Source organism: Manacus candei, unplaced genomic scaffold (assembly GCF_025592945.1).
Source record: "Manacus candei isolate 608988 ecotype Guabito, Panama unplaced genomic scaffold, ASM2559294v1 h1tg000009l, whole genome shotgun sequence".
Taxonomy (NCBI): domain Eukaryota; kingdom Metazoa; phylum Chordata; class Aves; order Passeriformes; family Pipridae; genus Manacus; species Manacus candei.
In genome coordinates, this window is record NW_026138057.1 from 7,526,934 (window position 1) to 7,551,651 (window position 24,718).

Below are 24,718 nucleotides of genomic sequence, written 5' to 3' on the forward strand. Positions count from 1 at the left end.
GCAGACAGCTTTCTAAATCAAATGTGTTTGTTCTGCAAGAAGAGACTTCTAGCTTAATATTTACATCCTGTTATCTGAGGCTAGAAGTACAGACATTTAGTTGAAATTTCACTTATTCTGTCATACTTCAATGAAGTTAAATACTTTGAGGTGACCCTGACATCACATTACCCATTTACAGCACAATAGTTCATATTCAAAGCACTGTGGAGAAAGTGATGCTGGACAAACCCTCACATTCCGTTGCAGATGGCATCTTTTGAAAGAGCCAATATAGTCAATATTAATGTTAGAGCCCAAGTTTACCTTTTATTTCATCAAATAAAAAATAAAACTATCCAAAATACAGGTAACCTACCCCTAACTACACAGTTCCCCAAAAGCTGCTGATAGCCAGTACCTTCAGGTACCTCGGTCATGTCAGAGTCTTCAGGTACATTTGAGAATATTTCAGATACTAAAAGACTAAATATTTGTAAAATAATATTATAAAGGAAACACCTGAAATTCTAGTCTAGCAAATCACTGTCATTGACTTATTGCCAGTAGTAGCAACACTAATGAGTTCAACTTTAATCCTAATAGCAAGTGATGTCTTGTGGTCTTTCATCTGAGTGGGAGGTCCATTTTTAATGTTTGGATCTAAAAATACCCAAAACCTCAAAAGTAAGTAGCCAAATGCCATTTCTATAAGATAATTTCAGCTATCTGAAGAAAGGCAAAGTCTTCTGCCTGTTGTAAGTAGAAGCAATAACAACACTACCCGTTATCTTTCATTGAAATTAAAATACAGTCCTACATTGGAAGTGACTTTCACTTAATATTTTGGCCCAGTATGACTTTCAGCTTTCTAACAACACCTTTACCCTTTAAATTTAAGTCTTGTGGCACGAAACATGTCACAATGTAGATACAAGTCCTATTTCTTTATGTAACTTGCATGATGTGAGGTTCATAGAGAAAAAAATTCAAAAGTAAACTTAGAATTACTACCAAACATCGTCCACATCAATCTTCAAAATAAAAAAAAAAAATTAAAAAAAAAAAATTAAAAAAAAAAAAAAAGAAGCTCATAAATGTCACCCCTTTTCATTAATTTTGGTCAAAATCCCTGTTTGCTTCTCAGCCAGAGGGTTTCTGAGATATTTCAGTAATATCCAGGAAATCAATCTTACATGAAACTGAAGGAAAACATCTAATGTCATTGAACAATAAATATCAGTTCTGTCAGTGGCTTACCTTTGAGCTGGGGCCTTAGGATGTTTCGCTTCTGGTTTCCTCACCAGTGCCACTGTCAGCTGTGGAGTCTCCCCTAGGGGATCTGCAGGCATTAAATGGGCGTCCAAAGGTCCTGAAAGTTGTTTCTGATTGGGGTTGCTGACATATTTTTTTTTTTTTGCAGAGCCTAAGAGATGAAAGTACAACCGGGTAATTTATATATTGCTAATTAAAATAATGTGTGTCTACTTTTTCAAGCGAGGCTGTTGATTAGCAGAAAATGTCAGAAATACAAATAGCTATGTCAAGATGCATCAAGAGGCACAAATCTGGAGATCTTGTGAGTTGGGTGGGTTTTTTTGTTGTTTCTCTTCCTTCCTTGAGTTTTTTCCACATAGGAAATTTCAAAAATTTGTCCTACATGCGCTGTGAGCATGAACTGTTCTAAGGCAGAAATAAACACAGCTTTTTATCCATTTATAATCCTGTACATAACTATTACTTGCCTAATATATAAATATCTTATTAAATTAAGGAATCAAAGGGTTGTGGGTTTTGTTTTTTTTTTTTTTTTAAGGAAATAAGCTGACTTCCACACTGATATTTCTCTTTTCAAAATGTGTTTTTGAAGGGACTGTCTCTGACCTGCCTCTGGCTTAATACTGTGACCTCTTCTGCTGAGCTGCTGTCTATCTCCTGATGAGCTGCAGACCAGGCCCCATGGTGAATACGGTTTTCTGTCTGGGTCACCTCCTCTCTTTCATTTAGTTCCTCTAGGTAGGTCAGGACAAACTCAGGGTAAGCCTGGAGGAAAGGACAAAGGCAGAGGAATAATGAAGAAAAAAAACCATCAGCTACATCAGCAGAATCACAACAGTCTAAACACCAGGCAACAGTGGGGAAAGCGGTCGTCGATGTACCCGACGGCACAAGAGTTTCCTGCACGTAGAGAACTTTGTATTTCACAAAGTTTTCAAAGTCAGCAGTAGATAATGACCTTTTTATATGCATTAAAGTGAGAAAAATCCCCCAAAATATTTGAATATTACATGTATCAGTTTAAGAATAAAGACCAACAGCTCTCAAAATGAAAATTCTTGTAAATAGGAAGAAACAAAATTCCGTATCCCCGTCTTGAGGTAATATTTAATTAAATATAGGTGACATTTTGGCACACATTCCCATGTATTATATTAAAAGAAGTTAAAAGCAGCATATTCTGAAATCAAGACATGTCACATACAGAAAAGGCCTTCCTGATGGTTTTGAAACTTGAGAAAATTTTACTGGTTTAATTCATTAATGAAGTCAATTTGCCTTCTTCATACTCTTTTGATCCTTGCTTACATGGCAAAATGCCACAAATAAAAAAACAACCACTCACAACTTAAATACCACAATCTTGAATTTGAGACACTGACATCTCATCTACCTAATCTTACAAAATCCAGATCTCATACCATGGCAATATGATCAAATTTGTTTTCTTTAGCTCAGTCTGGGAAATGAGTGCAGGGCAGTTTCTCAGGTGCTACTCCAATTTAAGCAGTGGTCAGTCTGCTGTCTTCACGATGAAATTGGGCAGAACCTTTATTTATAGAAAATAGTTTTTATTTATAATGAAAATTTTAGTTTAAAGTTCTATGAGCACCTCTACTACTTTTCAATAGGAAGCACATAATATTAACTAGACTAAGTTAGACCAAAACCAGAAGTTATTAAAATACTTTGACAGGTAACACTTTAACAAATGGAAATCAATAATCTATTAAAACCCTATGGTCACAAAATGAAGTTTCCCACAAGTACAAAAAAAAGCCATGTTTTTCTGTTCCATAACTCATTAATGAATAAACATAAGGAATTTCATTCATAAGGCAGGTACTACTACAGTATTTAAGCAATTGGGCATATTTTCCAAAGCCAATTCTGAATGGGCATCCCACAGATTCAGTGAAACTTCTAAGCTCAAGTGGAAAACAAAATACCAAAACTGAAACCTACCTTTGAGTTCTGAGAAGACTTTTTTGCTTGTGTCTTAAGAATACTTAATAACAGTAAATATTTAGGCTCTTTGATCTTGATTTGTACTGGACACTAACAGAGAAGTTCTGGCTTTAGCTTCAGTTGCATGATTTCTTTTTTTGAGCCTTCTCTCAGTTTTCTCATGAATGCTGTTATTTTCAATTTAGGACCACTTATATTTTACTTTAAAATAAATCCCTTCAATAGCAAGAATACAGTAAACAGTGGGGTGCTTTTATTTCTTAAGGAAAAAAAAATTCTTCACCAATCAATAAGAGTAACTCCTGCTGTTTATCAACTTGTATAGACAATATATTATGAAACTTTTATATCCTGCTTCCTAGTTCCATCTGCATTTTAATTCTGACAAAATACATTCACTTAGATTTCTCGTATGTTTTTCAGACTTGACTACATGAATAATGAGGGAAGTTGCTATTTCTTTAAATAACAAATTCTTCCTCTGTGAGAACTTCACACTCACTTTGCCACTCTTGCTGCCAAGAAAAGTGATTCTGGGTCGTTTCTCTCTCGCTCTTCACCTTTCCTGCCGTTGCTGTTTCTGGGACAGAAGGAAGCATTTGGCAGCCATGCAATGAGTGCAAGCAGAGAACTGACCCATGTTAAAATTAACACAATAAAAGGATAGTTATTACCCATATTTGTACTCAAATCCAGTTCACTGTGGGGCAGTGAAATGCAATCTACTGTGAAATACATGTTCAAAACTCAGAGCATGTTAAAGAGCTTGATTAGTTTATCTTGCTTCCTTCCTAGAATTGATATTTGACTTATTTTATTTACTTACATTTTTAAGTTTACTTTTTATTGGTTTATATTTCTCTTTGAAGCTGTCTATAAGGTTCACATGAATAAGAGTACATAGCTTGACCTTTCACAAATATGAATGATGTCAAATATTAATCTATGAACTAAAATGTAAAGGAAAAATATCAAGATTAATTCCTTGTTTCTGCATAAGAATAGTTTGTGAATCAGGGTTGAATTATGAATTGTGAATCAACATCTCAAAAAAATAACTGATGATTTTGCTGGTTTTTTTTCAAGACAAGCTGGTATTTTCTGACATAGGTAAGGAGTACTTTGATTGCATAGGGGAGAGTGTTTCATGGAGGAGAGTATGTTAATGGCAAACACAGTAAGCAATAGGTACTAGTTCCAAGAAAGCAAGTTTCCTCCTCATTCTGGATGTGTCACATATCATTACACTGTATTATGCTGCTTTCCCTTATGTCAGTTTTTGTTGGCCTACATATGCTGCAACTTAAAATAACATGACACTACAGATAAAGTGAAAGTGAAATACATGGAGAAATACACCATTTTCCAAAGAGACCTGCTACTAACTACTAGTATTTTTTCCTGATAAAAAGAAATACAGGTTATAACCAAATAGTGTTATAATCATAAACTTTAGAAATGCAAACTACAATATTTTTTTGTATAAATAACAATCAGTATGCATAGAGAAATAAAGAATTGTACTGCTGACAACTTAGTTTTAATTTACTGATGATCTGGATCATAATTCCAGATAACACACAAAACAATGGGAATGTGGTCACCACTTCATAAGACTATTGGAAGTGTGTGGGTAACAGAGTCTAATCCAATGTCCAGGTGAAAGGATGAAGGTTGGTGCCAGAGTGGAATGTTATTGACTTGCTACTGGACAGTGGTTCTCTGCAGTTTGCTCAAGGTCAAGAATATGAAATGCTGCAGATGCTGCCAGCACATCTGTGAATGTCTTCAAAATGTTCAAGTGCTCAGAAAAAGGCACAATTTAAAGAATGCACGAATCACTGCATATAACCCACTGGTCTGCTAATGCAAAACCACTTGTTAGTCATTTATTTGAAGATAACAAGGCTCTGGGGATTAAAAACCCACTCCACCAGCCTTCCATTGCTGTCCATGGATTCCTGGCAGTAACTTGTATGAACCAGCTGACCTGCAAAACATCAGACTTCCAACCATCTGCTGGCAGAGATGCCTGGCCACAGCAAACACAAACGAGGAGCAGCTCCTCTCTCAGCACCGTGCACTGAACATCATTGCCCTCACACCATCCACATTTTCATTGCCATTTAAGCTCTTGATCCGACCAAGCCTACTGGAAAGGAACATCTCAAATTTATTTTTCCAGGAAAATATGTTGTATTTTATATCAACAATCTATTTTAAAGGTATTACTTTTTTTAACTGTGCAAGACTAAGGACAAGCAAACAGTAATTCAACACTATTTCAAAAAAACCCCTCTATTGCAATGAATTTTCTAGTTTACAGCAGAGACAGGTGTTTCTAAATTTAACATTTCTGCTTAGACTTGAATATTAAAAAAAAAATAATTAATTTTCAGTGCTGGGTTTAGGACACCTTCTTTGACAGAGGACTTTTTCAAAACTCACTGAGATTCATCCATAACAACATTAAGGATTGTATCTCAAAATTCTTCCCACAGCACCTTAATTTTACACAAAGGTGTTGTATGATTTGCAATAAAAATAGGATGCCTGTAACTTCTTTAATCAAAGAACATTTCCCTATTTACTAGTTTTGCCATGTTTGTTCAATAAATGAATTCTTTCTATTTTGTGCTTGTTAACTGCTAATAGAAATGTGTTAGTAACCAAGCTTGAGCTTAATGGTCTTAATTTCTACCCCAGAATGTGTTTTAAGCTTCTGTTAAAAAATATGTATAAGAGCAGAGAATCTAAATTGGCATTTTAGATGTCAATTGCTCTTTAGATTTTATTTTTAGAGTTGCCTCATTTCTAAACACTGACTCTTAGTTATCACAAGTTACTATGCAGATTAAGGAATAAGGCCCATTTTTACTGCATAATTGAAACTGCAATTCAAGAAACAAAACATTAAAACCAAAAAAAAATCAAAATTCATAAGTAAAATTATGAACAAGTTGTGTTAAATTTAAAGTAGTTTTTATAGGACATAGTAAGTTTCTATTTATTCATTAAATAGAAGATATTTATAAAAATAACATGAACAACAAATAACATAGTGGTATCACAGCATCAAAATAGTAAACACCATTCATTGAAGGTTTCATATAGAAAAAGGGAACACACAAACAACAACAAAAAAAAAAAACCCAAACCAAAAACTAGTATTTGCCAAATACAGATACAATGCAATACTTTACAGTACATGGAGTCAGTGATTCCTAAACCCACTGTTGATAGGTGCTGCTTTTGTTCTTGATACAAAATGAGTAACTCAAAGAGCTACATCTTGTTTTTCTAAAACACAAATATAAATTAGCAGATAAAACAGCATTTACACTTCAAATAGCATGACTTTGCCAGGAAATAACACTTGATTTCTGAAGCTAACACCATGAATAAGCATGTAATGCAGTGAATAAAGATGTGGAAAAGAATTAAGTCCTCTACAGTTTATTCTAAAGGAATGGGAAATGAATCATGCCTTAAGACTTTTTGGAGTGAAAATCAATTAATTTTTATACTAGAGCAAAATAAATCAGAAAAACCTACCTTAAGCAGAACAATTTTGCAGTTCCATATGATATCAGCAACATTGGAATTTTTAAATCAGTTTCATAATTATTACATTTTCCATTAAACTTTTGAATTGAATTTGAACCCAAACCCCTTCATTATGAAAAAGAAAACAGATTTCTGAAAATATTTTTTTTCTATCTAAACTAGACAGGCTCTGTTGGAAGTGACCTACAATGACTATCTATTGTAACTCCCTGACCACTTGAGGGCTGACCAAAAGTCAAGGCATGTTTATGAAGGGCATTGTCCAAATGCCTCTTAAACACTGCCAGGCCTGGGGCATCACCCACCAATCTGGGAAACCAATTCCATCGTTTGACCACCCTCCTGGTAAAGAAATGCTTCCTAATGTCAAGTCTGAAGTTTTCCTGCCACAGCTTTGAACCATTCCCACGCATCACTGGATCCCAGGGAGAAGAGACCAGCACCTCCCTCTCCTCTTACCCTCCTCAGGAAACTGTGGAGAGCAATGAGGTCACCCCTCAGCCTCCTTTTCTCCAATCTAGACAAGGCCAAAGTCAGAATGACCTGAATTTGTGTCTGGGGAGGTTTAGGTTGGATGTTAGAAAGAGGTTCTTCACCCAGAGGGTGGTTGGGCACTGAACAGGCTCCCCAGGGCAGTGGTCACAGCACCAAGTTCAAGAAGGTTTTGGATGATCCTCTCAGGTACAGGGTGTGACTCTTGGGGATGGTCCTGTGCAGGGCCAGGAGTTGGACTCAGTGATCCTTGTGGGTCCCTTCCAATTCAGCATATTCTGTGACTCCTTCCAACCCTTTCCCCAGCTTTGTTACCCTTCTCTGGATGCATTCAAGGACCTTCACATCCAGATTGTGGGACCCAGAACTGCACACAGCACTCGAGCCCATGCCAACACTGAACTCAGGGGGATAATCACCTCTTTTTCCTGGCTGGCTGAGCTGTGTTTGATGCCCCCCAGGATGAGGTTTGCCCTCCTGGCTGCCAGGGCACACTCTGGCTCCTATAGAGTTGCTGCTGACCAGCCCCTCAGATCCCTGTCTGCAGGGCTGCTCTCAAGCCTCTCCTCTCCCAGTTTACACTTGAGCCCAGTGCTACTCCATCCCAGGTGCAGAATCCAGCACATGGACTTGTCAAATTCCATCCCATTAATCACAACCCAAAGCTCTAGCCTGTTTAGATCCCTCTGCAAGGTCTCTCATCCCCCAAGAGGGTCAACAGCACATCCCAGTTTGGTATCATCAGCAAACTTGCTACTGGTACATTCAACTCCTGCATCCAGATCATTGATAATGATATGGAACAGAAGTGGCACTGGAATTGAACCCTGAGGAGCATCACTACACATGTAGCTTCATTCATTTTCTCAAAATATATAGGTAAATATTATTTTATTTGTGACTCCAAAGATATATATGTACATATCCATATGTAGCTTTTTATTTCACTGTCTGCATTAAAGCAATACTCAATAAATATATCAGAAAGTATTATATTTCCCTAGAACAATAGTCTAAGCCTGATTTTCTATATCAGAATTGCATCTGTTTCAGAGGACTTACAAAAAAATAAGTTTGAAAGTCGAACATATTGGAATGTAAAGTCTTTATAGTAAGGTTCTTGAAGCCAGTCCAAATTTTTAGTCTTTTGTAAGTTAAAGAAATGGTGAAAATCAGTTTATAAGTCAAACTATATAAAATTAATAAGTTGTCCCTGACTAGCTTCTTGTGGTCACTTCTTTACTAAAACCAACCTTTCTTTATATATCAAAAGAGAGACACTGAGCAATGCTTTTATGCCAGATATGGAAGCTGGGAACAATACATGCTAAGAAGAAGAGGAAAAGTAGATATTCCTGACAGTAAGACAAAAATTGCAATCTCCCTGTCAATCTGACAAATTTAAAATCATAATTTTAAGTTATCTATATCAGCTGAACAAAAATCAGAGAGTCACAAAACTTAAATTTATATTCCACAGGCATATCTGCTAAATTTGTATGATACAAAGATAAATTCATCTTTACCTAAGAGTGATGCAGGTTTTTTTAAACTGTAAAACAGTTTCAAATAAAACAAAAGGCACTGCACACATACAGGGAAAATTATGACCCTGATGTTTAAAATAAAGTCTGAGCTCTAAATAACCCATACAACATAATTTTTTTCTTGAGCCTTGGGTGATACAAATTCATGTTAAAAAAAAAAATCTTTAAATGTCCCAGGCAGATTCAAAAGTCTGAATTTCAAATAAGATTAAGTTTGTGCTGTTTGGGTTTTTCTTAATTTCTGTTCTTCGAATATCTTCATTCTCTATGAATTTTGACATTTTATAGTTGTATAAATAGTTCCTTTTGACATGACAGTTGAACAAAGGTTCCTTAAATAAATGCAATGTTATCAAGTTTTCAAATAGAAGCTGTTCTTGCTCTGTAGTTTCAGGGTGTTTACAAAAACACATTTCTGAAGCAGTGTCCTACATCAGGCAAGAAGGAATTCTTCACATGCCAATATACAGACAGTTGCTTAAGGATATATCAGCCAGCCAGGATTGTGCGTGTCTGACTTGCAGAACACTTGCTTTAAATGTAAATAAATCAAAACTGGGTTCAGTACACAGTCTTATTCATCTGGGACATGTCTAGGGAATGCCTAGCAGAGGTAGGGGTTATTTTTTTCCCCCTAAGTGTCAGCGAGTGACAGATCTCAATGACACCCCACGCTATTTTTCTACAGGGAGTACCAAGAAGTAGAAACACACAGACTTGCTACAAATCTTGACATGTCTAACAGTCCCAGGGTATCACATCAGCCCCTTTAGGTTATTTCAATTTGATCTACATATCCATGAAAATCAAAATCAATGTGCCCAATGGTCTAGTAAAACATTCATCCTATCCCGTGCAGTCATTTCTTCTCTGAAAAGTCCAGGCATAAAAGGCACAGTGACCCCTTGGAGCTGTGCCACTGGGAACACATCCATCTTAGCAAATGATGGCATGCTCAACTAGGTCATAGGTATAATTTATTAAGAGATCTTCCTTCCCCTTTGACTCTTCTGATGCGGCCTAGGCCTAGTGATGGTCAGTGCTGTAAATATTTGCAGGTGCTTTTACAGAGAGCCACATAAAAAGACAGTAAGTGGATTCTTTTCAGGCTCTTGAAGGCTATGGAAGACTGGCATCAACATCTAAATCAATATTTGCCTTTTTTTTTTTTAATAACCTCACCACATCATAGAGGCCTCGATTTACCAACAGAGAGTTTGAGAACATTTCAACGATAGACACAAAAATACAAACTGATACCAGGAGAAAAGTCTTCCGTATTGAATATTAGAGCCACCATATTATTCAATATATGGATTTCAAAGTTCTCTGTCAGTGAAGTATGGCAAGATTTACAGATTTTAGGAAGGAAGGAGGCATAGAAAACACAGCATAAAAGACAGTCAGCAACGTTGAAGATAAGTAAAATATTTATACACCTGACATATTCCAGGAATACACAAATATACTCTACTTATTATTGGAGGCAGCTTAAACAGCCCTACAAAATTCAATTTCCTCATGGCAGGGCCAGAGAAAACTTGGAGCTATTCAGAACATACTATGCAAATAAAAACTAATAAACACTGTTCTTTTGGTGGGGAACAAGTAGAAGAATAAAAATATAGGTATGGGTCCTAATCTGAACTAAGATGGTACACTTCCACCAACTTCAGATCCTTGTAAGATCAGAGGAAGCATTCAGGTCTGAACACCAAGCGTTGTACACTACATGAAACTCCTTTCTCTTTTCATATTTTGAAGTGTCAAAGTCCTTAAAAATGTAAATCTTTATCAACATTTAAAATACTCAATACCTTAGGTATTATGATGTGATAGTAATTTAGTGACTAGTCGTAAAGTTGGAATCTAATTCCAATCCATTTAAACATCAAATGTCAGCTATAGGATAATACAGATTATTGCAGTATGGATTACTTACTGTATCAGAACTAATGAAGCCAAACAATATTGCAGATATACCAATATTATCCAAAACACATGCAGTACCCTCTACAAAAGAAGAGCTAGTGCAGATGTAGAATACCTCTCCTTTACACTTTTAAATTTATATTTACCTACAGATGTGCCACCACCACCGATTTCAACTGTAATTGGCTGACCAACAGCGAGGCAGGTCTGCACCACAGCTCAATTCAGAATCCTTCCAGCCTTCCAATGAATGGAGAAAAGGGGGAAAAAAAAAAAAAAGGTTTGAATAAGTTAAAAGAACCAGAAAATTCAACAATGTGTCACAAATAGAGAGGTCATTATGCCTGGATAAGCCAGGATATTAACAGTTGCAGAAAGTGAAACACTATCCACAACTTAGCAGTCAATGAGCCCTGCTCAGAACCAGTGATCTGCTGTACAACAAGGGTGGCATTTTACAGTTCAGTGAAAAATGGAACAGACCCTTGATATCTTCATTTGTCCTTTTTCTGTGCATATTTCACAGTGCAACGATTTAGGGTCCATAACGTGTCACTTGTTATAACCACAGAGTTTACTTGAAATATGTATGCACAGGGAAAAAAAAGAAAAAAAGTTCAGTGAACTGCAAAGATTGCAACAAATCTATAGTCTTCGAGCCAATATAAAGTTTTACTCCAAGTCTGAAACAATGCTGGTTAAATGTGTCAAAAGTCCAGTTTGAACGGTTTTGCTTCCAAAAACAAACCACAGAAGCAGATTGTTTAAACCTTTGCTACAAATCAATGGCTCAAAAATATTTTTTGATTAAGCCCCATTTTAAAATAGGAATGGCTGCAGTAATAATATCATTAAAGTATTTTGTTTTCAACATTTTACTACACTGACTGTAAGGGTAAGAAAAGATTAGAAGTAGAGGGAATTATTTTATAAAGGACATTTTCAGTGACAACTGTCAACATTGCACATTTCAGTCCTTCTTAAAAAGGAGTAGAAAATGCCCCAACAGCTATTTATTGGTGAAATATTGGTGGGTTTTCTATATATATTTCTAAGAACATTTTCTGCTTGTACATTTTTTCTACACAATCAAAAATAATCATTCTTAACTTCTGATTAAGTGGTAACATTAGAAAAATGTCAGCCTGCAAAATATTTTGTAGCTTCTAAGAAAGATTTGCTCAACACCTGGAAATATTTCAGATAACATTATCTAACAGAGGAGCAAGGGATAAAAACATGATAATTGAAGTTTACCTGTGTACTATAGAATGCCAGCAAAACATTATTTTGCTTAATTAAGCATGAAAATCAATGTTTCAGCAGCATATCCAAGAGTTGGACTACATGATTTTACAAGTTTTGTATCTGAACTTCATGAGTGTTGCGTTGCCTTCTGCTACCTGAGGCCAGAAATGGAAGCACCATAAGTTTGTCCTGAATTGCTGACTTGACTGCAACAGAAAATATGTAAAACCCCAGAAATTATAAAAGTGCCAGTTTCATGAGCTTTCCACACAAAAGCATTTTAGGTGGATTCAAAGAAGCTTTCAGGCAGCCCTGTGCTGACTGAACTGAACTTCTGAGGGTTCATCTTTAGCTTCTGATTACATGCTTTGGATATGGGTTGCTTTTCCCAACTCAATAAATAAGTGTTTTCATGCAAAAAAGACAAATGAGGTGAACCTCATTAAGATGCAAAGGGAGACCTGTGTGTCCTGAAATAATGGGGAGAAAAAAAAGCCTTTAAACACAAATATTAGCATTTTGATTACAAAAAGACCATTGATCCTTGCTCAAATATGATATGGATAACATAGCTGGAGAAGGAACTGAGGCATTATGCTGTTCATCATGTGTCTTGAAACTATAACAAGACCTGTACCACAAAACAAACTCTTTCTAAGACAAATTTATGAGGAGGTAAATGGTCTATCAAAATGTGTTTAAGTCATTTTGCCAGTAGGACTAGACAGTTCAGTAAATGCTTTAAGAAAAAAGCAAACAAACAACAAACCCCAAAAAAATACCAAAAAAAAAAAAAAGGAACATTCAGATTTGACAGAATAATTAAAAACTAATCCAGTTTGGTGTTACATATTTTGAGAGTAATGTGAATCTCCCTCTTAAGCTTCAGGAAAAATTTTAATTGAAAATAATAGATTTAGAAAGCACATACACCGAGATTTCAGGAATGGACTTTGTGGTGGTCAGTTATGTGAGGTGAACAAGGAGAATGTTCCCTTTTAGGTGTATCAATAAAAAAAGATCAATTAACACCAGAAATAAACAAATTGGAGTTTAGCTGAATTCTGCAAATCACATAGACACATGACTTAATGTGTACACACACCACACACACAGAGTAAGCTATCTGTCCTGTAATTCTTGACAGATATCAAAACTCTAAATAATAGCGAGTGTAACACTATCCCAGGCTAAACCAGCTAATTGGGTAAATACTCCTTGTGCTGTCTGAATGATGAGCTACTTACAGTATCACCACCTCCCTCCAGATAAATCCAGGCAGTACAAGGAGTTCACATTTAGCAGGAAAGTTGGCAATATGATAATGCATCTGATGAGTGTGGAAAGGTTCTGTTGTTGCCAGACCTTTGACTTGAACTTGATGGGGCTGATTTGGCATTCAGAGGCTGGTTACATTCATCAAGAGGTGAAGCTTCACAACAAAGATAATGTGGTGGAAGCAATTAGCATTCAGAACATCAATAATAGGTCTTCAGCATTTGACTGTGGGCTAAGCAAGGCTTTAATAATATCTGGCATGTAATACACTTCTAAAAAAGTAAATCACAAAACTATTCTGGGTTTTTTTCTGCAATATCACCTTTGTTTTTTCTTGTAGAAATATTTTTAAACGTAGTTCAGTTTTTTGTTTAATCCAAGCTGTATTAATATTCATAAATACGTATTCCAAGACTTCTACAAGCTTTCTAAAAGGTTAAATATATTTGTTTTCAATTCGAGTGCATGATAGAGTGGCATAAGTCAGGTTTCTCCTTTCCTTCGGGAATTCATTTGGAGTTCTTTGCACTTGCAGTTTCTGGTATCAGATTATGCTGTATTGTTCAGTGAGGGGAATTCAAGAGAAGGACAGCAGTAGCAGCTTCTCCCCTATTTTCTATCATCTCCAGTAGGGTCTCTGCCAAGAAATAAAATTATTACTCCATGTTAGCCAATAACTTGGTATCAAAGACCCTGCCTCGACCCTTCTCCCTAGAATTTGAATAAGAACTCTCATTCGAATTCGCTCCCTCTGCTGTCGCTTGAGAGAACAGCCAACAATTACCCCCGTTTTTAACAGGCAGGCAGCCCAGTCCAAGTTATGCCACAAAGACCTGTTTTACTCTATTTCCATTCCAGCAGAGTAGAAAACCCACACTGCAAGTCAGGGGCACATCAGCTCCGTTGCTTCTAGAAAATGTTTCATCCAGCAAATGCTTTTTGTAAGGCAAACAAAAAGATTAAGTCACAGAATGTTGCAGGAGACCTTAGGAGTTCATCTACCCCAAAATCCTGTTCAGAACTGGGACAGCCCTGAATTTGAACCTAGTTGTTCAGGGATTAGTATTTTCAGGTCTTCAGAACCTCCAAGGAGGCTTTCTAAAACTTTTATGACCTTCATAGAAGTTCAAGAAATTTGTAGTAAGAAGCTTCTGATCTTCATACTATAAAAAAAGGAATGATTAAAACTATGCAGATAAAAATAATTTGTTCTCAGCAGGGAAACAAGTTATTGATGTTTCAAATTATCACTTTGCTAGTTAGGAAAATTCCAGACTGCAAATGAGAGACACTAAGTTATGTGATTTTTTTTTTTCCAGTGAAATATGAGAGGAACATTGGGCTGAAATACAGAAGGAAAGAAAAAGCCTTAGAAATTAAATCTAATGTTCAAATCTTGATTTTGAACAAAAAGATATTTGGAATAGAACCCTAGAGTCAAGTGAACTCTGTACTAACTTTAGCCCTCTCTAGGAAGACTTACTGACCTAGATAATTTGCCAGAACATCTGAATAGTTGTAAAGATCTATTTTACTTGAATAAAGTTTAAAACAAAATAGGAGTTGTAGCAATTTCAAACAAGTTTCTTACTTTTGTTGTTTAGGAATTATTTGATATTCAGTTATTTTTCTGTTCCTTATGGAATTACGAGGACATTACACAAGGACAATGGGTTTCATTAAATTCTAGTGTTATTTTCAACCATGTCTTTTTCAAGGAAAGATTAGTTAGAAGTTTTCAATTCTATCTTTATTTTTCTTATGACTCTTTTCTGTCACTGACTTGTGCTTTTGTGACTACAAGGCTTAGACACTTATTCCTTCCAAGCTTTCTCTGCCACTTGATCAGAGTACAGGGGAAAAAAATCAAAAACCCAACACAAAAGCCAACTTCCCCTGTCCCCTTCCATTTGAATACTGGCTCAGATTTCCCAGTAATATTTTACCAAAAAAAAAAAAAAAAAAGAAAAAGAGAGAGAGAGAGAGAGAGAGGCTTATTTCCACTAGAAGCATTTTAAGATTGTTTTCTTCATGGTAACTTTTACAATCATGACACTGGTAAAATTAGAGAAACTAGAGTTTATCTCACAGCAATTAAACTAAGGGGTATCACTTCAGAATATATTGTTTCTGGTTTAGCCCAAGAAATTATTGTTCCCGCCTAGTATAAATTCCCAAATTTAAAGTTTGAAATTCAAACCAATCCAGCCTTTTCAACTTTGAAGAAGGACAAAAATCCACCGTTGTTGTCAGGAGAGGAATATTCAAAACGCAGCGAGAGTGCAAACACAGGGAAAGCAGAATCAGATTCCCAGGTTGCCCTTCCATGGGCATTTCAAGCCTTCTACAGCCCACACCTGACAGAAACATGAGAAGGACTTCCCTTCCTTGCATTCCAGTTCCAGCAACCAGGAATTTATCCAAGACTCCTCCACCCTTGCTGGGAGCAGAGCTGGTAGAGCTCCCATGGTTTCATGGTGAAGATCAGGCTCCTTTTCATAAACAAAAGCCTTTTGTAAGAAGTAACACCCACAGAAAGAGGTAATTGCCACACAATGTTTATAGTGACATTAATTAATTTTAGGTTAAAAATTTTAACCTTTCAATATTTCTTTTAGTGGTTGATCACAAGAATAGAACCCCCAGCAGTAAAAAGAAGCATCATGGTTTTCACAGTACAGAAAGAGCCAACATCATGCTACTCTTGCCCCACAAGTGTTTTAAAACACAGAATCAGATGAAATAGGATCTACAGAAATGACTGGCTGTTGACTTTCTTTTTGAGGACTTAAACTTTTTCAATTAATTTTACAGCTTGTTCAAGCCTAGCATCCCATGAGAGAGTTACAGAGGAGTTTAGCTGAGACAGAGCAGTCAAAGTTGCAAACAAAGCTGGAAAAATTTGAAATAATCTGTATAATTTTTCCTGCTGTTTGCAAACTTCACATTGTGCCATGCAAAACTGTTGTATCACAAATTACAGACTTGGTGACTTTATGGCACTTTGGAGTTCTCTTAAGCATAAGATAAACACGAAATTCTCTTAAATTAGTTTGTAAAACTTGGAAAAGAATATAATGTATCTAATAAAAGCCTACCAAAAAAAAAAAATCAATAAAAAAGTAAAATTGAGAATAAAAAGGGTTTGTTCACTGATTAGCTAAGTGAAACCCTGTATTATTAAAAAACATTCAGGGGGAAAGACTTCAAAAAGAATGCCAGTGCAGTCAAATCAAAACTGTAGGCAATCTAAGTTTTTTTTATCTTGTTTTTTATATTAACAAAAATTCATTCTAATAACAATAGTTTGACAAAGTATTCACAGTAAAAGGCTAAACTCTACTTAATGTGTTTAACTCATAAATGGGTCTCAATTATTTTCATCTAATATGTTTTCTTGTATTCAAAGCACCTTGAGTATTGAATGGTTATACATAAAATGCAACAGCATGGTGGAAAATCAGACTTGAATTATCCAAAACGCTGAAAATTTCCCCTCTATGAATGAAAGAAATTAGTGATCTTTACAGAGACATTCAAATCATTTCACATTCTGCCAGAAGAGGAAGAACACAGAAAGGTACACAATAATGCCTCTAAAATCTCAGCAGAAACAGCCTGCTGAATTATGGTAAGGGTAATACTTTTCAAAACAAAACCCCCAAACCCAACAAGAGTGACTCTTCCCACAAGCCCTCTGACAAAAACCCAAAGCAGTTGACAAAATTCTGAGAGATTATATCAGTTGATGACTGTCTATCCCAACTGGCTGGTTTACAGATGATCTTTCTCGGTGATAAAAGAACAACAGGCTCTAATTGGCAAGGTTAGCTACAATCCCAGGCTTATGCAAGAGGATTGTACATCCTGAAGTCTCCTCTGCTGGAAAGGTTTTATTTGGCAATAAAAGATTAAAAGTAACAGCCAGGGGCTCAGGCTCTAATACCTAAATCTGAAGACCTTTTAAAGTATATACATCCAGAACGTGCATCTGAGCCTTTTCCCCTCTTACTGTAATCCTCTTAGAATTTTCTGTACCTCACTGAACTTTAAGCCTCTGAGAATAAAATTATACTGTATCTAGCACCTTTATCCTGAATTTAGCTTTAAAGAGTCCCTCTTGAAGATACCACATTACAATTTACAGTATAGTGTGCATTCCAGATGCATAACTCTTGGATTCTTTCATCCTGCTTTCTAATATCAAAGCCAGAACCTATAAGCACAGTTTCTGGGTTTACATCTGTATTATCTGTTCCTTTCATTTTATAATGTATTTAGGCTAGGAATATTCAAATGTTCTAGATCATAAAATGATCACTCTCAGAGACATTACATCACTGTGAGCTGACAACATACAAAACCACTGCACAGCAAATAAACAATGTTGAAGTTGACTATTCAGAAAAAAATTGTTGAGCAAATTACTATTCTGTTGCCAGAAGGAAGCTGGGTAACACTTAAGTCCTCAAGTCAGAGAAGTACTAATCAATTCTAGTATCTTCTCCATGCACCCTCCTTGCATCCCACCAAGAAAGGGAACCAGCAGTTCCAGTGACCAGGAATTTATCCAAAACTGACTGTGTTGCAGGGATCAATACTGGCAAACTGCTGTGTATAGACCCTCTAAGCAAAATTATGTACATTCCTCTAAGACAACTCAGCTGGTTTCTCCACTGTTATCAGGAACAGCCCCAGAGGTGAGGGTCATCTGTGTTAATCTCAGATATGCACACTGAGCCAGCCCAGCTCTCAAGCCAGTGATGAGAAATAAGTATCAGTGGAGAGCAATGCAGGAAACCTCTCTAGGAATTTACTTTAGGATAAAATTGATAGCTCTTTACAAGTGTGTAGTCCCCTCAGTTAAAGATAGAGGTAGTCTAGATAACTCACAATAAATATCCCATTATGGTTATCAATTCTAGTTCAGTACCTGCCTCTTAGACATAAATTGCCTCTTTATTTGACTAAAGTAAAAAGTTTAATTTGTACCTAAGCAAACATTGTGACCACTTGTTACAGATGCACACAAGTATGAGGTTAAACTACTGTCTAAAAACAGAGTTTACTTGTGCAAACCTCTACTGTCTTTCAAAAAGCCAGCCAGTGAGCAATAGCAATGAGAGACCTGAGAAAGATAAATTTAGGTTATTATTGTTGTACATAATTGTTTTTCTTGGCTAGTACTTAAGAATCAATATGTACATTTAATAATACTTAATATAGACCCTAATGCTGCAAACACACATACATTTATGGCTGCTTGTTCTGACCACACAAGCATTCTCCTGACAGTGAACAAAGCTGATCAGACCCTGAATGTTGACTGCTCAGAACTTGGATGTGCAGGCACTTACAGGATCAAGATAATCCCAGGAACAAAACTGCACATAAGACATCATAAGGCATTAAGAAACCCAGGTAGATTCTGTTTTAGCCTATTGGAAAATTTTACTTAAGACACATTTTAGCAAATGTCAAAACAAGTATGATTTTTTTTTTCTCTCAATTAGCACAGTTGAAATAACCTTAAAACTTCTGCAAACAGGAATGGAGATGTTATTCCTGTTTATTGAAGGACACATCCTGTTATAAGAAGGCTGTAACAAGTTTACTTCATCACCAGTTTTTCATTGTTTCAGCAGGTATAAAAATTAGTTATGTTGTGCTAGTTACCAATCAGCAATTAGCTTCAATTTTTTAAAAGTCTCTTTCCCCCCCTCTCCCTCTAAGCCAAATTATTCTATTATACCAGAGAACTTTGACAGAGTGGCAATTAATGCACTTGTCACATCCAATCAGTGAATAAATATTAGGATTCAGAAAAGTTATAAAAATAAACTGTAACATCACTGTTCCCAGCTGCAGTTGCTCTGTCAAAGGTCAACCTCAGAACATAATTTAAGGGAGACCTGGATATAGAAATAACATCAAAGCTGACCTTTGAGTAAAATCAAACAGCTGCAAAGCCAGTAATGAGATTATATACACAGAGCCAGTGCACATGGCACTGAGTGCTCTGCAGAGTGAATCAAGAAAGGAAATACAAGCACCTGTATTGCATTTTTACATGTTGGACACAAAAATAACAACCCAACAGCCACCTGGTTGGTGTATCTTCAGGTACTTCCAACTCAGACACCCTCTCAGCAACCAGCTTTTTGCCTTTTTTAACCTATAGGTTATAGGTTATTCCATGTGATTGATATCTTAGTGCTAGATTGATACTGGGGAAAATAAGAACTGTTTCAAAAGAGAGAGATTTGAGCTGTATGATGGTCTTTCCACTGATGATAAAGGTGATGGTTAGTGACTATTCATGATTTAGAAGCACTAAAAATGCCTTTGGATAAAATATTAGGAAATTATGCATATTTTAAGATTATTTACCTGAATAAAATTAGGAAATATCCATTGGCGACTGTTACTGATCAGTGACCTGTAATAGTTATATATCTGAAAATATTTAATCTGTTAGAAAAGAGAAGTAGGAACAATTTATTAAAGGATATTGTAAGACACTTGCCTTAAAGATTCACTGATAATTTTCAGATACAAGTCATAGCTAGGATAAGTATTATTCAGATAAATTTGAAAAAATGATTTTGTATGTCTTTCCCTTCAATATTTTCCACTGTGTACATCTCACAGTGTTTTGTGCTTAAATGATTTCCACCTCACTGGCATTTATTTTCCTGTTGTGGATTTGGGTATTTCAGGCAGATAATCAGAAAGTAAATGTTTTGGGAGCTTCTTGGGTTTTTTTGGGGGGAGGAGGGTTTCTGTTTGTTTTTAAATCCTCTTTTTTTCCCCTGTGATTATTTGGTATGCTTGATTTTTACTGCAGGGATATTGAGAAAGCAGCCTAACTTAAAAACCAAACAAACCCACTTTTAATTAACTGTGGTGAAATAAGCCAGTATTAGTTGTCAGTTTGATTTTACAGTAAGATTTAATGGGCTGAAATATAATTTCATAACACAGCAAAAGGAACACAGCAAACCACATAAAATGTAAATTTATAAGTTGTATAAAATAAAACATGTTATTTGCTCAATACATTACTTTCCTTCCAAGTAAATCCATCACAGATTGATGGGGGGGAGAGGAAGGAGAGGAAAACTGTTTTTGAAATCAGAGTACTATAACTACTCATTATTAATCATGTAATAGTCCACTTTGTTTTTCACTGAATTGTGAACTGATGTCTTTTATTGGTTTAAAGCTGGTCATTTGAATATGGGTATAAAAATAGCCAAAGCAATCTCTTCCTGATATATTAAATAGTCAAATTGGCTTATATAAAGTAAGAAAGTAAAATAAAAGGTATAATATGTTTCAGTTAGAATCTTTTCTCTACAATGACTGGAAGATTTGCCACTGGGTAATTTTTAGCTTGCTTTCCAATTCTAATTGATTCTGAATTTACTTAGAGTATTACTGAATCCAGATTTAGTACAGGCACTAAAAAAATAAATAAATCAATTAGGTTGATCACTGGTGCAGTCAAATATCCAGATCACAACCAGGCTTTTAAAGGTAACCCATTGCCTAAGGATTTAGTCAGGTATCCCATAGCTTTTTTCAAAAGTGCATCATCACTTAACACATTTAATTTCATCAGATGTAAGCATTCTAAAAATAAAGTACAAAAAAAACCCCCAACATAAAAAAATAAACCAGCAAGTGCCTCTCACCTCTCATGGTGTGCCATTTTCATTTAAATGGAATTCCCTACAAAATCATTTAATTTACTTCGTTGTTTCTCCTGCATCCTGAACTTGCTTTCATCCAAGATTTTAAGGAATTAAGCAAGCTTTGATGCTATTCCTCATTTTTATTTGGCTTCTGAGTAACAATGAAGATAATCGGCATATGATTCCATTTCAACTTAAGAAAGCACTTTATATGTTTCAGCCAGAACGTCATTAAATAGTTTTGAGGCAGATAAAACACACATTTAAGAAACTAGAATAGTGAAAGGTATTTAGGTTGAAAAAAAAATAGCTTAAACCTATTCTAACGCTTAAAATTGAAAAAAGGATGCTATTTCTGTGTGGCAGAAGTGACATTCAAATCCATGTACAAAGCTTTCCTTACACCTCAGAACTCATACCTTCACTGCAAAACATCACAGTCCCAGCTTTCTGAAGTTCACTTGTGATCCAGTAAAACTGGTAGCTTTTGATTTTTCTCTAGGGATATGAAGGATATTTTACTATTATGTGATATTAAAGAGAAGTCCATATATAACTAAAATTTCCTTTCATTATTCCATCGACATATTATTTTCTTAAAATGCTACTGATTTTCAGGTTTTGTAGCAATATATTACTACTAAACCAAAACCAAATTTCTAACTGGTTGTAAGTTAACACAGTTTTTGCAAATCAGACTAGAGAAACCTAGTAAAAATAATCCTAAAATGCTGCAGCAAACAACAGTGAATCTATGAGTCTTCCCAACTAGTTTTAGACACGAGTTTAGAAGTTTCCTGTCAATATGCATAACTTCATGCGTGATCAAGACACATAGCACAGCAATGAATTACAGCAATGAATTGTTAGTCCACAGACATTTTTTTCCTTAGGAAACTGATAATTCTATGCAAATAAAGGATATATTGAAGGAAATAATCACATGCCAACCACAATGAGGGTGTAGCACTGCTTGGATGTATCCCGAGGAGGCAAAAGAAAAAGCTTTGGTAGGCCAATCTTTATAAAGCTTTACCAATTTAGCTTGCTTTCTACTCTTATTGATGCTTAAGAGGTTAAGACTTTATTTGTGAAAACAGAGGGAGATAGTGGGGAATCGTGTTGTCTGCAGCTTCTTAAGTCTTGCTTAAGATCCTTTTCAATTACCATCCATTTCTCCTTTAAAAAGGGACAAAAAAATAGAGGAGTGGAAGCAGGTCAGGGCAGCCTGTGACAATGACAGTGTGATGGGCTCGGGCCCCCCGTGGCGTTTCCATCTGCTATCATTAAGGTGACTATTCAGACATGAAAAAATCCCTCTCGCTGTGCTGACAGGCAGACATCAAGAACTATGACAAGGCATTAAGACAGAAAGTAGAGACAGAGATGTCACATCCCGCAAACAAATCCTGCCTCAAACAAGACCTCTAAAATTTTATTGGAATTTAAAATCAAAATCAAAGGGCTTTTACCTGGGGGTTATCAAACTTCCCCTTGCATTAGTTTGACAACGAGGATGCTGCTGACAGCCGCAGACACACTTAGCTCCTACCTGTAGTCTCTACCATAAGAAACCCGATTTTCCAACGTGGTTTTTTTTTTTCCCCTCACAGCTCAATGAAAGCGGAGTTTTAATTTCCTGCCCTTTTCTCCCCAGGAAGCCGAGCGGGAAGGGCGAGGCCTGGCGGTTTGCAGCTCGTTAAGCACTGAAAGCAACAACAACAACAACAACAATAATAATAATAAGTAAACTAACAAGGAAAACGCCGGGGATAAACCGGTGTTGCTCCGCAGTAAGCGCAGCCGGGACAAACGATCCTTCGCTTCCCGGGAATGCTGCGGGCAGGGAGCGGGACGGGAGAGCTGCCGGGCGGCACCGGCAGGGGGCGCGGCAGGACCGCCGGGATCCCACAGGATCATCCCCCGGGATCATCCCCCGGGAACGCCGCCGAGCATCATTTAACCAGCCCCGACCGCGCCCCTGAACGCGCCCTGCCCGCGGCACCCCTGGCGAAGGGCCCGCGGGGTTCGTTCCACGGGACCCGGCTCGTAAGGCCGTGACAAAGAGCGTTCCAGCTGCGGATTTCGCCCTCCCGGCACCGGCGCCCCCCTCGCTCTCCGGCACCAGCACCGACCCCCCATTTGCCATCCCAGCGCGCTCCAAAGAAGGTCCCAAAGCAGCGCGGCCAGCAGGGAGAGGGAGGGGGTTCTGTCCCTCTGCCCTGCCCTTGTGAGATCCCACCCGGAGCGCTGCGTCCAGCTCTGGGACCCCCAATGGAAGGACACGGACCTGTTGGAGCGAGCCCAGAAAAGGGCCACGAAGATACTCCGAGGGCTGGAGCACCTCTGCTGTGGGAACAGGCTGGGCTTGTTCAGCCTGGAGAGGAGAAGGCTCCAGGGAGACCTTATAGCTCCTTCCTGTTCTTAGAGGGGCTACAAAAGAGCTGGGGAGGGAGTCATGGCTTTAAACTGAGAGTAGGTTTAGGTTAGATACTGGGAAGAAATTCTTTGCTGTGAGGGTGGTGAGGCACAGGCACAGGCTGCCCAGAGAAGCTGTGTGTGCCCCATCCCTGGAAGTGTTCAAGGCCAGGTTGGATGGAGCTCTGAGCAACCTGGTCTGGTGGAAGGTGTCCCTGACCCTGGCAAGGACATTGGAACGAGATGATCTTTAAAGGTCCCTCCTAACCCAAAACATGTTATGATTCTGTTATGATCCTATGGATCTTAAAACCTTTTCCTTTTCCCAATCTCTTCTGACTAAAAAGCAGTTCCTCTGCAAATACTACTAACTTGAAGCACGGCTACTTATATACTGTGTTTCTTTGGTCACAGCTCTGGTGCAAGGTCTCATCTCCCCTTCTGCTCCATGTACTCACATAGTTGTTCTAAAATGTTCTTCACACCTTCACCTTCATAACTCTTAGATATGTGATTAATCAGGCCAGAAAACTGATCCTTTGGGGTTTATTTCTTAAAATAACAGAGAATGGGGCAATAACATAGGAATGAGGTGACAAGAACAGGGATTACTTAAACATATTTGTCACTGAAAAAAATACATGTATATAACAGATTATATATATGTAATATATATGTATAATATCTACTTACACCCCATCTTACCACCTCATTAAATTGCCTCCCAACCACACCCAGTAGAGTCACATTGGGAACAAATGCTAAGGAAGGGGAAGGACTGTGAGGTAGAACAATAGATTAAAATCGATGTATTACTTACATAAGAGTTCTCATTTGAGCTCAAGAATGGAGGGTATATTTTCACACACATACATAATCTTCTGTATTTCTAAATAATGTACTTAAGTGATGATGCAAAACTAAATATTGGAGATCAGCTAGGCACCAAACAATGTTTTCCATATTGTTATGCCCATTGTCTTGGTATTCCAATACCTATGAATTCGTCGATATTAATCAGTTCAAATCAATGTTTGAAGTATCTAATGATTACTCATGGAAAGAAAAAGATAGTACCCTAGCAGTTGAAGCTCCATTTATTGATCACTTAATCTTACATGCTTTTTCAGCCTGTAGCAATATGAAAAAAATGGATTTTTTTTAAATTTGAAATCTGAGGTTTTCTATAAACATGTTTCTAAGTTTAATGGAGTCACTAATTTACATATCAGAGATACATACAGGAGAAGATAAAGGAAAAAACTTATAGATAGTGCATTTTCCTCCACCCAGTTACAGAATGGAGGCATGACA

General features: G+C 36.9%; 1 protein-coding gene across 1 annotated transcript in view; it reads right to left on the reverse strand.

The window, feature by feature from the left end:
* Nucleotides 1–1,830: 1,830 nt before the first annotated feature.
* Nucleotides 1,831–24,718, reverse strand: part of DCDC1 (doublecortin domain containing 1) — a 39,295-nt gene continuing 16,407 nt past the window's right edge. Inside the window, exon 4 of the mRNA XM_051776406.1 lies at nt 1,831–2,022. Within this exon, the coding sequence (XP_051632366.1) occupies nt 1,831–2,022 (192 nt within the window). The remainder of the gene's footprint in view (nt 2,023–24,718) is intronic.